This window comes from Taudactylus pleione, unplaced genomic scaffold (genome assembly GCF_031769625.1).
Source record: "Taudactylus pleione unplaced genomic scaffold, aTauple2 ptg000250l, whole genome shotgun sequence".
NCBI lineage: Eukaryota > Metazoa > Chordata > Amphibia > Anura > Myobatrachidae > Taudactylus > Taudactylus pleione.
In genome coordinates, this window is record NW_028284652.1 from 2,810,119 (window position 1) to 2,827,437 (window position 17,319).

Consider the following 17,319-nt stretch of genomic DNA (forward strand, 5'->3'; position numbering starts at 1 on the left):
GTGGAGGTAAGCCACATGTATGTATTTGTATTTTATACTAAGCCCTGCTTTAAAATATATACATGTCTGGAGTGAATTTTGTCTTGTGGCTCAATTCCTTCCATAGCTCTACTATTGCTCATGTTCTATTTTCAAATTATTATCGTCACCTACTAATCTTGTATGTAGGTATGCATGTTTGGAGATAAATATCTATCGCTTCTTATCCTTACCATAAAGGTAGAGGTAGGATCTGTTATCAGTTTTATGTCTGGTACATAGCATATTTTAAAAGAGAGGTTTGCGATTGGAGGCTGGACTCTCCTGATGCGGTAGTTAATACAATAACTCCGCTTTACACCATCTGTCCCTAAGGTTTTGTATGTGGGTATATACCTATATTCCACGGATGGGAAGCCGCCTGGGATTACCAATAGCTGTCAGCTTTATCCATATATATATATTAATGGTGGCTCTATAGACTAGAGTCAAGTTCTGCAGCTTACATAATGATAGTCGCAATTCCCTAAGGCATTGCTTCTGTTATGAACCCTATACATAACTGGGGCCTTCTTGTATGTACATGTGTGTGTGTGTGTGTGTATATATATATGTATGTATATATATGTATGTATGTATATATATATATATATATATATATATATATATGTATGTGTATATATAGATATATATATATATATATATATATATATATATATATATATATATATATATATATATAGATATATATAGTAGCTCAGATGGTGTAGTGGTTAGCATTTCCGCCTCCCAGCGCAGAGGTTGTGAGTTCAATTCCCACCTTTCCCACATCAGTGTGGAGTTTGTATACTCTCCCTGTGGCACTCTGGTTTACTCTGGTTTAATAATCACCAGTTATATGAATAACTGGTGATTATTTAATCATATGTACTTTAATCCTCCTGGGGTTATAGTTCTGTTCTTGTCAGTCCCTATCTATGACGCCCCCCTTTAGGGTGATCTATGATTATTTTCAACTTTGCACTTGGTAGCAAACTTATAAGACACTAAGAAGGCGGGATATTTGTGTTATGTATGTATATGTGTGTATAATATATGTGTGTGTGTGTATATATATATATATATATATATATATATATATATATATATATATATATATGTATATATATATGTAGCATGCTGATCTCCTGAGGCAGGACATGTATAGATATGGCATGCTGATCTCCCCGTGCAGGAGTCTGACAAGTAAACTTGCTGTGTAGGCACTACTCTTCCTTTCAAAGAGATTGCCTTCTCATGCAACTATGTTGTCTGTGTGTATGTGTGTATATATACTGATATATTCCCATTCCTTGTATGAATATTTTCTAATAATTGGAAAAACCTGGTTTTTAACCCTATGGGGGTTATCACTACAGATATATCCCTTCTTTTCTGGGGATAACGAACGCACTCTGTCTATGTACAGGTACCCTTCTCCGTATAGATTCCGGTACTCCATATTATTGTCTTGTCACATATTTTAATACATGAGTGTCTAAAGGGCCCCTAGGTACACTCTATCTGTACATAGAGCATCCAGGTTCTATTCCATCCTCAGGGCTTCATTTGTTAAATTAAATGAAGGCCTAGGGCCACCCGCTGATATAGGCAGGGTCAGGCCTGGATTGTATTAGATTTGTGGGCGTAATACACACTTCACCTTTATAAGTGTTAATGTACTGATACTTACACGAGCAGACCGTTTTCTGTTTTATGAAAAGTTTCTATATGGATACACATCCCTAATATAACCAGCTCAGGTGCAGAGTACTGTTGTACAACCTTCTTGTCTCCACTAACATTTTGCTAGTTTATACAGTGTTTTCTACCTCAACATCTCCAGGCTGAAGTCCGTGCTGTAGAGCATAGGGTCTTAGCCCACTGAAGCTACTCCCTATACCTGATGGGGCAGGTTGCTGTGAGATGGAAAAGGTCAGTGACATTCTACATAGCGTCCAGAGGGCTTTTGGACGCTCATAGGTAAGCGGGCTTACCCCACTAATGCCCAACCTGACATGGCATAGCCGTTATTCTCCCTTATGCACCCTAGTGGTGGTCCTAGCAGCCATCCGCTCTGTTAATCAGTTGGCTCTACATTTTAGAGCTTCCCTGGTGCATAGTTTTAACATTGAGATTAGTGACACTATTCTACTAGAATCTGTTGACTGGTACCTGACTGGTACTTTCAGGGTTGTCCTAGTGCTCTAGCCTTGCTGTATGGAATGCTTCCCTATATTGGTAGCTCTCCCTGGGTGGCTGTTGCATACGTGCTCTTTAACTGCTAGGGTATCCTGTGTGTTTCAGAATATGTTCAGGCCAGCAGTTGGTACTGTCTACGCACTTCTATCATGTTGGGAATTGTCTGTTGTTTTGGAGTTTATGGCTGTGATTTTCTTTTCAGCTGCAGGTGTTCAGTCGCTGTTTTCTACTCTGTTTTCGGAGTGGGGTTCTGCTGTCTGACCCTCTGAAGGTATTGTAATCTCAATCCTCTAGATGCTGCCTCTGCTTCGTCCCCAGTGTGATCTCCACTCATGGTCTTTTCCTTCTGCTGGTTTACAACTTTGTAGTAGTTGGACCTCCAGAATGGTTGATGGTGACTGTTCGGCCTTGACTTTTACCTCCCTGCAAATCTCTTTGTTAGGAGTCTGTGGACAGGATCAGCACTGTTTCTGTAGATTGGTATCGTTATACTTGTATCTATATGATTATGTCCAACAGTGCTGGTATTCTGCTATCTGCGACAGCTGCAGTTTCCTGTTTCCGAATCTGGTACGGTTTTCTCGAATTTTGTTCTCGGGTTACTGCCCTTCTCATATGGATTCTGGTTGGAGCTCTCTGCTCCCAATAGTCTGGTTTGGTCTGTTTTCAGCTGAGTTTACAGTGTTCTGATGCTTCTCACCTGAGGGTGTTTTCTCGCTAGCCACTTATTCCATTCTATTTACGCTGTAAGTTGTGGAAGTTCTGTGTCTGTTCCGCTTGGAGTTCTGATTGTCTCCTGGCTCACTACACTTGATCCTCCGCTCTTGCCTTCCATTGAACCTCTGGTTCTTGGCGGTCCCTGTTTCTGTTGGCCAAAGGGTCGGCATGTTCTCCGCGCTTCCCACCCAGGAGGTTGGCTTTGGGACGTCCCCACTGTCTTGAACTCCAGTGTCCCCTAGTGGATGAAGGAGAAAACAGGATTTTGGTACTTACCGATAAATCCCTTTCTCCGATTCCACAGGGGACACTGGACGCCCGCCCAGCGCTGCGTACCTGCCAGTTGTTTGGTTCCTTCTATGGTTGTGTGACTGCATAATTCCCTGCAGTGGTTTCCTCTGTTCTCCTTCAGTCGGTCTTGTTTCGTTCTGTGGTCTTCTCCTTCTCCTTGTTTTCCTGTTGTCCTCCGTCTCCTCTCGGGCTCAGTTCTTAAACTGGGGCTGATGGGGCATAGAGGGGGAGGAGCCAGTCACACTTCTAGATTTTTTTTTTAAAGTGCCAGGCTCTACTCTACCACCGTCTATACCCCACTGTCTTGAACTCCAGTGTCCCCTGTGGAATCGGAGAAAGGGATTTATCGGTAAGTACCAAAATCCTGTTATTTGAATCAATGCTGTGGCTCCTGTCTTGAATTGTTCTTCTATTTATTATAATTTCTGCTCAGTGGCTTTATTCTGCATAAACGAATCTCAGTATGTTTTATGACTTTTCATGTGGGAGAGACAGTACTGCAGTCTCTCCCACATGAAAGTCCGGCAGTTGCTAAAGCCGGCTACACACTTGCACGATATCGGTCCGATTTGGCAAAATCGAACGACAAATCTGGCATATCATGCAGGGTGTACGCTCGATTTACGAGCTCCCGTGGTCTCATGCGATATCGCGTGATTGGCTGTGCAGCACGGCCAATCACACGATATATAGCATGCCAGGTTGTACATATTCATGATGGACGGAACAGTGATTGTTCCGTCTTTCATTAAATCTTTTAAGTGTCTTAACGACAATCATGCGATGTTCAGGTGTTTACCCACCCGAAGTTTCAGGTCTATGTAACATTTTTGAAACATTGGGCCGTATTCAAGTAGATGTGATAAGTCGGTATCTGCGAAAAAAAGTATCGCGGATGACATCATTTTGCCAGGCAGAAAGTGTCCTCCGTATTCCATTCCAAACACTCTTCGCGTACACAAAAACGCAATGCAATCTAATAGGCGAAAAAGATTCGCCTCTGAATAGCAGGCTTAAAAAAAGTGTAGAATTGCGGTGTTGGGGTGCAAAGGTAGGGAAACCATTCGGCACCCTTTGGACAGCTCCCCAAAGGATAACTGCGTCAAAAAATCCCCTAAAAAAAGTGAGGAACACCCTATAAAAATTATTTGGAAACCGGTGGCGAAAAATTACAAAGTCGGGATACTAACTTTTAAACAAGCAAAATAGACTTTTGGGGGGTCTGCAAGTATGGAGGAGGTGTTTTTTTTTTTTTTTATTATTGCAGGTTCTTGCTTCAGGTGGGTTTTTCAAAATTTTTTACACTTCACTATAGCAACTATAAAATATGCGAAGATTCATTTTCAAGAACCCCAAATTTGACAAGACTACTTGTGCAAAGACGCTAATTCGAAGCAATTGACCTCACTTAAGTACCCCAAATAGCTTCAGTAGGGCTATTCGGGGACTTCTATATTGGTCCCCAATGTTAGTGCATCTTGTGGGGGCTGTTAGGGTGATTACCCCATTTTTGACAGCACTTTCCGCCTGTGTAAGTTTCGCCGGGTTGTATTTTCGCGTGTTTTTTAATTGAATATGGCGGATAGCGGGGGCGTGCACGATAAGTTTTTGCGTCCAAAACACACAATGTAGTCAAAGTCCAGCATGCGAAAAAGTATCGCAGGTGCGGAACTGAATACACCCCATTGTGTAAAATAATCACACATTTACATGTTATGTCCTTCTGTTGCCACTAGATGTCAGTCTTTCACTATATCTATGGTTGTCATTTAACATCAGATGTATCACAGGATAGTTCTTATCCCTTGTATAATTAGTGGCATGGAGTAAACCTCAGATTGTACAAATCCAGACACTGGTGGTCCACTACTTGCCCGGACTTTGTCCTTTTTAATCTGTGTACCTCAATTACCACCTATAAATATTCAGTGTATCTTATAAACCTGTCTCTGTTATGCATTGAAGATCTATTCTGTATCCCATTCTGTGTTCACCAAAACCATGGTTCTTTAATACGAATTAAAGTGCTTTGGATTGTATATGTGTTTTTGTGTTATATATTTATAGACCTCTTCATAATCCCACCCTGCGTATGCTAACTTTTAGTAGCTATTCCACGATCAGTGCTGACCTCTGTGTTAAGAGCTTCTGGTTAAAATTCCCGAAGCTCCTTATGTTATATGGGAGCTAGCGGCAATAGTGTATACATTTATTACATATATCTCTCCTGCTGCCTTCACTCCTGTCCGCATGGTGTGCTGTTACTCACACTGCTCGGTTGCAGCTACTTGACATCACAGGCACTTCTATATTAGTATGAGTATAATGCATGCATACTCTGTAGTTTAAGCTTATTTAACGGGATTATACTGAGATAATATAAATAACTTGCAGATAGTGGAACGACAGTACGATTACAACACTGAACGACGATTATGTCGTTCAGTGCAGACACCCTCCCTCATCCCTGAACATGGCCAATCTGTCATCATCAGAGAAGCCGTGAAGTGGTCCGACAGCTTACCATGTAGTCACAAATGCATGCAACAAATATCTCTGAATCTCTATTACCATATAGTTTTCAAGTATAGTTGCAGGTACAATTTAGTTTCCTGGGGGATATCTAGGGGATACTGCCCTTTCTGTTTAGTATGCCCCCTCAACCTTCATGCACCTGAAGAGTATTGCCAAAATAATTTGAGCAGCTTCCACTTTGCTGTTTTGAGAGGCATGTCTGAACCAGCATTTGGAGGGCATGCTGGCTCTTGTAGTGCTAGTTGGGGTTCCCAGGGGTGACTCCCAGGTAAGCTGGCTCTCAATTTGGATGTATTTCTGTATGTGCCTTTATCATGAGGCCTTACAACAGGTAATTACATGGCCCAGAGTGGGTACTTTTATCATGCAGAGTAGGGACTGCCAGTATCGGAGAAGCCGTGAAGTGGCCTGGCAGCTTACCATGTAGTTATAAATGCATGCAACAAATATCTCTGAATCTCTATTACCATGTAGTTTTCAAGTATTGTTGCAGGTACAATTTAGTGTTCTGGGTAATATCTAGGGGATACTCCCTTTTGTTTTTCAATTTAGTATGACCCCTCCCCTTCATGCACCTGAAGAGTATTGCCAAATTGATTTTAGCAGCTTCCTTTTTATGTTTATCGGCAGATTGACCAGCACATGTTCAGGTGATTGATTTATGTCGGAAACGACCAGCGGGAGCGCACATTGCTGGTCGTTTCCGACATTAAACTGCCCGATTTATGCACGATTGAACGATAATTATGTCATTATAGTTGAATCGCTAATTTTTTATCTGAAAGTGGATACGCGCTTAAGGCTTTATTAAGGCAAGGATATAGCACCCCACATGGGCAGCATGAGAGATATATGTAATTAATGTATACACTATTGCCGCTAGCTCCTGTATAACATAAGGAGCATCAGGAATTTTAACCAGAAGCTCTGCTGGTAACATAGAGGGCAGCATTAATATAGTGGAATAGCTACTAAGAGCTAACAGACACAGGGTGGGAAAATATGATACACACACTACGAATAATTGCTGCAGTGAAACACGAATACTATTTAAAGTGCTTTGGAATGTATACAAGAACCATGGTCTCGGTGAACACAGAATGGGATACAGAATAGATCTTCATTGCATAACAGAGACAGGTTTATAAGATACACTATTAATTTGTAACTGTTGAATATTTAGGTGGGTAATTGAGGTACACAGATTAAAGGACAAAGGCCCTCATTCAGAGCCGTACGCTCTGAGCAGAGCGCACGCTCTGAATGAGGGCCGGGCTCCATGAAAATGGAGCGTCCTCCTGGACGCTCGTATAGCTGTGGGTCACCACCCACAGGCTATAAGAGCGTGCATTGTGATGGCCGCGATGGTCGTGACCATCGCGACCATCGAAATTGTGAGCCGGAGCCTGCGGTTGAGGTTTTCAACCGCAAGCTCCGGAGTGATTTTGGCTCTATCAGAGCCAAAATCACTCCCACTGACATCACTAGTGATGTCAGTGGGCCGGCTTTTGACGGGAGGTGTTCCCGTGGGAACGCCCCCGTCAGGGAGGCACGCCCCCGGCACGCCCACCAAAGGGGGCGTGCTGTCAATCAACATTGACAGCACGCCCCCTTTGATCGGACACAACGAGCGAAGGACTTTCCTTCGCTCGTCGCGTCTGGCGCATGCGCACGACGGAGCTCCCTCCGTCGTGCGCATGCTCAGTCCATAACATCGACCCACTTGCGAGCGGACAGCCGCTCGCGAGTGGGTCTGAATCAGGCCCAAAGTCCGGGCAACTTGGGGACCACCAGTGTCTGGATATGTACAATCTCAGGTTTACTCCATGCCACTAATTATATAAGGGATAAGAACTATCCTGTGATCCATCTGATGTTAAATGACAATCGTTCTTATCAGAATTAGCACAGCATTAAGTAAAGATATTCCACAGATCTGGTAAAAAAATGACATCTAGTGGCAATAGAAGAACATACAATGTGAATGTGTGTAACATTTTTTTTAAACATTGTGTAAAATAATAATAAACCTGACACTTGGCAACTGTACTGTCTCTCCCACATGGAAAGGGATACAACATACTGAGATTCATTTATGTAGAATAAGGCCACATTGCAGAAATAATTATAAGAGCGAACAATTCAAGACCGGAGCCACAGCACTGAATCAAATATTTTCACTTCTAGGAGCACAATTATCTTGTCTCTATTCACATTCTATATTTTTATATATTTTACCTCATTGGGCACGATTCTATTCAACGCGATGTAAATAGCGCCGGGAGATAGCTCCCGGAGCTATTCAATTCATCGCGATGTTAGGTCGGGGAAGGCTTGTTCTCGCGCCTTAAACAGGGTGTTTAGGTGCGATAACGGGCATTCCCCGACCTAACTTCCCGGCGCAAGGCTGTTTTCTAGGCGTGAAGGGCAGAAAACAGCCTCGCCCCGGGACTTTTGTCAGATTTCTTCTCTCATCCCCGGAGGGATGAGAGAAGAAATAATTAGTCGGACTTGGCAGCGCGGTGTATTGAATAGCTCCGGGAGCTCACTCCCGGGGCTATTTAAATCGTGTTGAATAGAATCGTGCCCATTGTGATTTAAAGGTGATATCTTTTTAAAGCATACCAATAAAGAAATATTCTTTTAAATAACTTTTGGTCCTTGTGCACCATGTCAAAATACTCTTCCTTCTATAGTGTTCATTGTGAATATCCATCTCCCCTACAACCCATACCCAGCCTAGAGGACCAATTTTTAGTTTGGTGCCTGATGCAAGGGCACACTTATTAGGGGGCTCCTGTTGATTCCCTTTTTTTTCTTTATTTAAATTGTATTATTGGGTCGGTCGGCAGGACAGCGTCCCGGACGCCCTCACCACCACTCCAACGCTTCCCCTGCCAGTGGCCGGAGCGCTGGCAACTAAGTCACCGTTCCCGGCCAGCCGCCTCTGCACACCAGAGTGCCGCAGCCATAGCCGGCGCAAGCCATGCTCATTGCCGCTGATGAGGAAGGCTGCTGACGGTGGGGGCCAGGTTGTCTCCATATCCACAGTAGATCACCATTGTATTCTTGGCAAAATGGCACTATGATAATAGCAGCCATTTCCCTGGAGGTTGCCAGAAGTGGGAGGACCGCTTATCCCATTATCTCCCCCCTCCCCAATTGGCTCGTCCCTTTTTCAGGCTACCCGTCAAAAGGGCTTCTCCTCCATTCTCTCCTCTCAGACCAACACTGTGCAGATATTTTGCACAGTGTCTGCCTTGCTGAAGCTGACAGAGACACTGACACCTGCCTCCATGTATACCTCACCCCACAGTCAGGTTACACATTTGGCTTCTTCCACCCCTGTTGTGGCTGGTTTGTTGGGAATTATATTGCCCCTTTACTTCTAAAATTGCATTTAATGTTTCTGTATGCCTGTTTTGTGTAACAGTGTGTAGGAGTTCTTTTGTAGGCTCTCAACCTTCTGCTTGCTGTCTTTCATCTTTTTGACTTAGTCACTTTATGCTACAGTCTTCTGTACTTTTTCTGTGTTTAGCCTTCCATTTAGTGGGATCACTCTTGTTTATACTGTAGGTGATCACATTCAGCTACTACTACTGTATATACATTGTTGTAGCCCCACTTATTTCTTTATTTGTGGCTCACTTACATTGAGTGCGCTCCTATTTGTATACCACTGTTTTATTATAAACTTCTGTGTATGGGGATGTTTCTTGGAACACTTTAAGATGTCTTCCAAGAACAAGGCACCCAGGGAGGGGGCGCTACTGTGCTGCCCAACTGCAAAAACTGTGCTGAAGCACTTACTCCTCAAGCTCCAGATCATGATGGCTTATGCGTCAGGCGTTTCACAGGTACGCAACGGGAGGTCACTATAGCCACTGCTTCCTCTGAGGAACCGACATGGGCTTCTACGCTTTTGCAGGTAGCTAATCAACTTGAAACTCCCAGGCCACCTCCCCCTGCTACTGTTGCTGCAGGTGTGGGTCAGTTGCACAGTACTTTGACTGCTCACAGAGATGCACAGCCTGCTGCTGTAGAGCCACCATGGGTTCAGACCTTCTCACAATCAGTACAAGGTCAAGCGCAGGTGTCTACTTCTCTCCAACAAATATTGGATAAGGAGAGGCCATTCAATTTCAGATCAAACCAACAGGACAACTGTGTCCCATTGTGTGACTTTCTTCAGACTGAGGACAACATCTCCATAACTTCTGACGTGGAAACCTCCTCTATTCCGGAGGACTCCCAAACACGGGTGGAAGTTGAGGCCCTCATCAGGGAGATTAAGTCCGATCTTCTGATTAAGAACTCTGACCAGAGTTATTAATCAGAACAGCTGACGCCTCTGTATTTAAATGCCGAAGGAAGGCGGCAGCTGGCTTACCTTCCTCTGCTCAGCTGGAAGAGCTCCTATTGGGGCGTGGGTTCATCCTAACAAGCGTTTTGTAGTATTGAAGCGCATTTCCACATTCTATCTATTTCCAGCTGCAGATCGGACCAAGTGGGAGTTCCCTCTGCTGGGCGCACACATTGCCAGATTGGGGAAATTTACTACCCTTCCTATGCCACGGCCTCCTTTAAGGATCCGATGGATAGGAAACTAGAAACTTTCCTTAAGACGATTTTTTATAATGCTGGGGCAGTCACGTGCCCAACCCTTGGGTGGCTAAAAGCAATGGGATGCTGGATTGACTCCCATGAGGACAGTCTTTTCTCTGGTGCTCACAGGTCAGAGTTATTGTCTCTGGCTGAGCAGATCATGGAAGCAGGCAATTACCTTGGTGATGCTGCCATTGACGCTGGTATTCTCACTTCTACGGTTTTGGCATCAGCAGTAGCTGCCATTGCCTCTAGCTTCATACCTGGTGTGTGAATGCGGATTCCAAGAAGGCTCTTGAAGCTTTTCCTTTTTCAGGTGAGGTGCTGTTCGATCCAGAATTAAATAAGATAGTGGCTATGGTAATGACTTTTAAATCAGCCTTTCTTCCTTCTGTGGCGGCATCTAGGTTGCGCTCTTCTAATTTTCTTCTTTCCTCAAGGAAAGCTCAAGGGTCAGTCTTTCACCAGGTTCCAGAGCTCTTCCACTAAGAGCACCAAGTCCACAGGAAAACAGGCCTGGTCTACCAGACGCCCAGCTACCAAGCTGGCCGACAAGCCTTCTGCGTGGGAGGCTGTCTTCTACTTTTTTTTCCCTAAATGTCTTGATGTGGACCACGTCGGATGCACGGATAAAAGGTGTAGTATCCCAGGGTTACGCTCTTACCTTCAGGGAACGTCCTCCAGCCCACTTTCTTTTCACAGGCTTTCTGGTGGAGCCAAGAAAGGCAGGCACTCTCAGGGTCCATTCGCTCTCTTCTGGCTTCCAGGGTTATAGCCCCGGGTTAGTGGCACAGGCTTTTACTCCAACCTCTTTCTGGTTCAAATGCCGGAGAGATCGTTCCATCCTATACTAAATCTGAAGTTGCTCAACAAATATCTCTGTTTTGAAGTTGCGCATGGTCTCTTCACTCCATATTACTGGTTCTGGAACTGAGGGATTTCATGGTTTCCTTAGATATCCAGGATGCCTCCTATCTGGGACAATGATGGGCTGGAAGTGTTCCTCCCTTACCTCAGGTTCGCGGTAAGGGAGGAACACTTCCAGTTTCGGACTCTGCCATTTGGTCTTTCCACGGCTCCGCATGTTTTCACAAAAGCCATGGCAGCACATCTGTCCCCGGATACTGCCTTATCTGGATGACCTGCTCCTCTTAGCCAAATTGCCGGTTCTTCAGGTCCATCTCCGCCTAATGGTGGATCTTCTACAGTCCCATGGGTGGATCATCAATTGGAAGAAATCCACTACTCTTTCTCAGGGGTTGTTACATTTGGGAGCGTTCCTATACTCCAGTGTGCAGTGTCCTACCGAAAGAAAAGATCCAGTCCATACAGGCCAAGATTCACGCCTTCCTGGGGCAGCATCGGGTCTATCTATTCGTGCATGCAGATCATGGTAACAATGCTTTCCACCTTCGAGAGGGTGGTGTATGCCCAGTTTCACTCCCGTTCTTTACAGATGGAGGTATTAGCCAGGTGGACCCATTCCACCCTGCATCTCAAGACTCTTATGCTTGTTCTACCTCGACATCAGTCACTCGCTTTTGTGGTGGCTCCACCAGTCCCACCTGATCAAAGACCACCCCTTTTGGATCAAGCACTGGGTCCTGCTCACCAACGATGCGAGTCTTCAGGGTTGGGGGGCTGTAACTTGTCATGAGACATTTCGGGGCCAAATGGACGGCTCAGGAGAGCCGACTCCCAATCAACATACTGGAGCTCAGAGTTGTATACAGAACTTTGTCAAGTAAAGGACCTTCTCTGTTACCGGCCGGTAAATGTTCAATCAGACAACGGGACATCAATCATCAGGGCGGCACCTGCAGTCGAGGCACCATGATAGAAGCGAGTCGTATCCTCCGTTGGGCAGATAGTTGTGTCCCAGTCCTGTCATCAGTGTACATTCTCGGGGTCCAGAACTGGGAGGCTGAGTGTTTCAGCCACAAGGATGTACTTATGGGTGAGTCTCAGCAGGAGTCTCCTGAGGCATTGCACTACAGCAGCAGGAATCTCGCCACCCCGCAAAAAGAGCTATAAAACATTATATACCTATGGTACATTTCCTAGGAATCAAATGGCCGGCTTTTTTTTGCCTCCACCCATTTGTTTTTTTTTTTTTGTTTTTTTTACTTTTAGAAGTAGGTTTTAAGAGTTTAAAAAAAAAAAAAAAATTTCATTGTATCTTTGATGACCCACTTTCCCACGCGCGCACACACACACACACACACACACCATTTTACATGCATGAAATATACCACATATATACATTCTTTCAATCATTTTGCGACATACTATTATACGTTCACGTTAAACACACAGCGCTTCCCTATGACCCATATTGTTCACAGTAAGAAAGCAGCTCAAAACATTAAAGGTGCGCTATTATTTCTATTTATGCGGGTGAGTGGACTCTCCATTCAGAGGTTTTTCAACTCCTGGTTCAGCGTTGGGGCTGTCCAAACATTGATACGATGGCCTCATGATACAATCACTAGCTGCCAAAGTACTGCTGCAGCACCAGAGATCTGAGAGCTTTTCTGGTAGACGCTCTAAAGCAGTGGTGTCAAACTCTGGCCCTTCAGCTTTTGTGTGACTACATATCCCAGCATGCCCTGCCACAGTTTTAACATGCCCTAATAGCAAAACTGTTGTACTGCATGCTGGGATGTGTAGTTCCACTGCAGCTGGAGGGCTCGAGTTTGACACCACTGCTCTAGAGGTTAGGTGGACGTTTCCACTCATCTACATCTCTCCTCCAATTTCAATGATTCCACGGATCCTCCGTAAATTGGAGGGTGGCACCATGAACCTCCTTGCTTCAGATTGGCCGTGCAGAGCTTGGTACACCGATCTTCTGAGCCTCTCCCTCTCTGGTCGTAACTTCTGTCTCAAGATCTCTGCTTAAATCCGGATGTGAATCGTCTAGCTTTGATGGGATGGCTCTTGAGACATCCGAGCTAAGAGGTTTTCCACGTCCATGATCCATACAATGCCTAACGCTAGGAAGCCTCCTCAGCTAGAATCCACCACAGAATTAGGAAAGCTTACTTCAATTGGTGTAAGGCTCGGAGGTTCAACCCCAAGTCCTTTCGTCTATAGCGAGTCCTGTCCTTACTTCAGACGGGTCTGGATTTGGGTCTCCGCCTTTCATGCCTTAAAGTACAGATTTCTGCTCTTTCTGTCCTTTTCCAGTGCAAGGTGGCACTTTTGCCTGATGTGCAGACTTGCCTGCAGGGGGTCCTCCACGTGCAGCCTTCTTTTATTCCACCAGTGACTCTGTGGAACTTGTCCCTAGTTCTGCGGGTTCTCCTTCTGTCCCTTTTGAACCGTTGGATACGTTTGAGCTTCGCTGGCTTACATGGAAGATTGGTCTCCCTCCTCACGATTACTTCGGCCTGGAGAGTGTCTGATGTGAGCGCTTTGTCCTGGCGCTCTCCTTTTCTTTTCCATCCTGACCGAGCTGTCTTCTAGGTTACCTTCCAAAGGTGGTGTACCGGTTCCAGCTCAATAAGGTCTATTCTTTCCATACCTCTGCGGATGCGGGATTCGGGCTTAGTGTTAGTGCAACACAAGAGCGTCCTCTCCCTTAGGAAAGGATGCTTTAGATGTCCCATTGTTGTCCCTGTGTCCCCAATGGATGAATGAAAAAAGGAGATTTTAGTCCGTGCCTGTAAAATCCTTTTCTCGTAGTCTGTTGGGGACACAGGGCGCAGCAGCCTGACACACCTGGCCTGCAGGGGGTGTATTGTTACCGGTTCCTTCTTTCACCATCACTATGTATGATTGATCTGTGTGTGTGCCAGTTTTCCCTCTTCTTCCTCTTGGTTTTTACCTTGGGCTTGTTAACTAAAATGTATCTAGGCTGGGGTATAAAGGAGAGTGAGCCTGTGCTGCTGCGTAAAGAACTATTTGCTGTCCAAGCTCCAGCTCAGAATCTATACCCATTGTCATCCCTGTGTCCCCCTTGGACTCAGAGAAAAGGATTTTACAGGTAAGTACAAAAATATCCTAATTTGCATGGGGGGCACTATTCTCCCTTTCAGATGTTACATGTTCTAATCAACATTACCATAGGATGATTGGGGCAAAAGTGTGCAAAACATGTCTTTCCATCTGAGGAACCATAGTTCTGAAGTGACCTTCAGCTAAGGAGTTGGGTCATACCATGCATGCTTCTGGCTGGGGATTTAGCTGCAGCACTAAGGAAGAAAATATCCTCATTATATTATCTCTGCCACTTACAGGAGAGTTGGCAGTCATAGAGAATATTACACGAAAGACACAAGACACTAGGATTGTCTGTTTCTTGTGTTCCAGGTCGTGGTCATGGAAGGGACCAACAGCACTGGGAGAAAATTTGTGGCTTCAAAACTGTATGAGGTAATTTTACATCATATCATTGATAATTTTGAACTACATAACTGACTACAAAAATGTATAATCAAATTATATAAATAGATCATTGTCATTCATTATATATTTTTTTACATTTACTGAATAAAGTGTAAATAGCTAATGTCTATACCATTTGCTTTAGAAAAAAAGATTATTTTTTTTTACTATTTTGGGGCCTTCCTTTCCTTTTTTCCTTTTCCTGACACAATAGGTTGACAGGTACAAAAGGTCGACAAACAAATGGTAGACATGTTTTTTGTTTTTTTTCTTCATTTTTAAGGTTAGGCACTTGGGGAACATTTAGGGTTAGGCTGCCAGACAGTAGGGTTAGGCACTCGGGTGAGGGTTTAGAGCTAAGCACTATGGTTAGGGATAGACACAGTGGAAAGAATAGGTTTAGGCACTAGGAGTAGGGTTTGGGGTTAGGCACCGGGGGGAGGGTTGAGGTTAGGATTGGGGTTAAATTACAAAATAAAAAAACAAGTTGACAATTTTTGTTGGTGACCTTTTTGTCACTGTCGACCTATTGCATATCGACCATTTGTCCTACCCTGGAATGATTTCTCATTATATTAAATGTTCGCATGAGTAAAACTTTCCTCTATGCAAACAAATCATATCTGGGTATCAAAAAAATCTTACTAGTATGCATTAAACATAACTTCTCAACCACTTAACTGGCGTGGTCACATGAAATGTGACTGCAGCCAGCTGGGTTTTAGCTGATGCAGTTGCATCCCAGTCCCGCTGCGTCCCGTGGCTTTTAATAAAAAACGTTCTGCACATGTACAGTGTACAGTACGGATTCCTACGACTCCCCGTCACCCCAAGCAGTGACCTCACTTCCAACCCCCCCTTCCCCCTCAAAATGCTGTGCAAACGACATTTGGGAGTGCTTGACATGTGCCTGGGACAAAAGAGTGAGGAGGGGAACTTTGTGTATCCCCCCTTCCCTGTCCACTATTTGGCTGATCTCTGCAGTTGCCCCTGAGACACACTCCGCTGTGCTTTGCATGTGGGGTAGTGGGAAGCGTTATCAAAAAACTGAGAAAACAGGGATGTAATGTTAATAGGATTGAATGTCACTGGGGGTGGTCTATTGCCAATGGGGGAGTGGGAGGTAATTTTACAATTGGGGCCAATGTAAAAAATGTTTTTAACTTAACTAAATTTTCAGTTAAGTGGTTAAATAAGACTCTAAAGGTCTGATGGTGAATTAAATGTAAGTCAGTTTTGCGGACAGAAGTTGCATGTTTTCGCTCTGCGAATGCCCCTGAGCCGAGCTCACGTAAATAATGTGAATTCAGAATTGTACACAACTCTGTTGCATCTCCACTTGCAGCAAAACTGCTAACGTGCCATTACCACCTAGTTATGCCAAAGCACCATGGATAGGGATAGGGCTAGTGCATCGGGGGTGTGTGGATTGAAAGATAGACAGTAAAAAGGTCAATAGTGTCTAGATAGACACCAGGGGCCAAATGTAATAGGGTGAGAGTTTAGAAAATTCGAGAGTTTAGCAGTAAACTCTCACATTGGTTGAGTTTTATCTTCAAAATGAGAAAACATCTGAATGAGATTTTAAATCGTGAGTTTTTTAAGTCTAAAAAAACATGCAAGTTCACTCTGTTACTTTGTTTTTGGACTTTATTACATTGGCAAAGTTTAAAAAGTGTCAGAAACGCTCGCTTTTCTAAACTCGCACCCTATTACATTTGGCCCCAGGTATTAGACAGTCGACAGGGTCAAAAGGTCAATACACTTTTTTTTTTTTTTTTTTTACCCTAATCTTCATCCTAAGCCTCCCCTTGGTGCCTAACCCTAACCATCGGGGTAAGTGCCTAACAATAAACTGAACCCCAAAAAAATGCACTGACCTTTTTTTTTTTTGTCAACTATTTTTGGGTGTATCTTTTTACCCTGTTGACCATTTCTACCTGTCGACCTACTGACTGTCTAACATCTTGTGAGAACTTGGTAATTGCATAGGCAGAAGATCAATGATGGTTGAAATAACTTGATATAGATAAACGTCCAATGTAATAGGACAAACTTAAGAGTTGATTAATGTCCATAAATGAAGAATGACATTTGATTTGTTGATCCTATGTTTGAAGAATGATAATTGATTTGATGAGGGCTTGATGTTTGAAGAATGATGATTGACTTGATGAGGATCCGATGTTAGTTGATCCGTAGGAACCGATGACTAGTTTATTAGAGATGATCGGTAGGAACCGATGATGATTTAAGAGATTCCCAATAGCAAATCTTGACTGCGGCAGATGATATGAGAGGAATTCCCAATGGCAAGTTCAGACGGGATGCAATCGGGAAGCCGGCTGACATTATACCGACAGCTGGCTTCCCAACTGTCATATCCCGGCAGGGGTGAAATGACCGGCGTCTAGATGTAGACGCCGCTCATTTTACCGACTCTGGGAGACCGGCGCCCGGCATCCCGATCGAAGGGATGCCGGGCGCCGCGAGCGGACAGCCGTGGGGGGGGTAGGTTTAGTGCACCCGGGGGGGACTTAGGGTTAGGCACCCCCCCCGGAA

At 44.3% G+C, this 17,319-nt stretch overlaps 1 protein-coding gene across 1 annotated transcript in view; it reads left to right on the forward strand.

Moving 5' to 3' along the window:
• POLA2 (DNA polymerase alpha 2, accessory subunit) overlaps positions 1-17,319 on the forward strand; it is a 105,977-nt gene that overhangs the window by 33,159 nt on the left and 55,499 nt on the right. Inside the window, exon 10 of the mRNA XM_088480137.1 lies at positions 14,683-14,745. Within this exon, the coding sequence (XP_088336263.1) occupies positions 14,683-14,745 (63 nt within the window). The remainder of the gene's footprint in view (positions 1-14,682; positions 14,746-17,319) is intronic.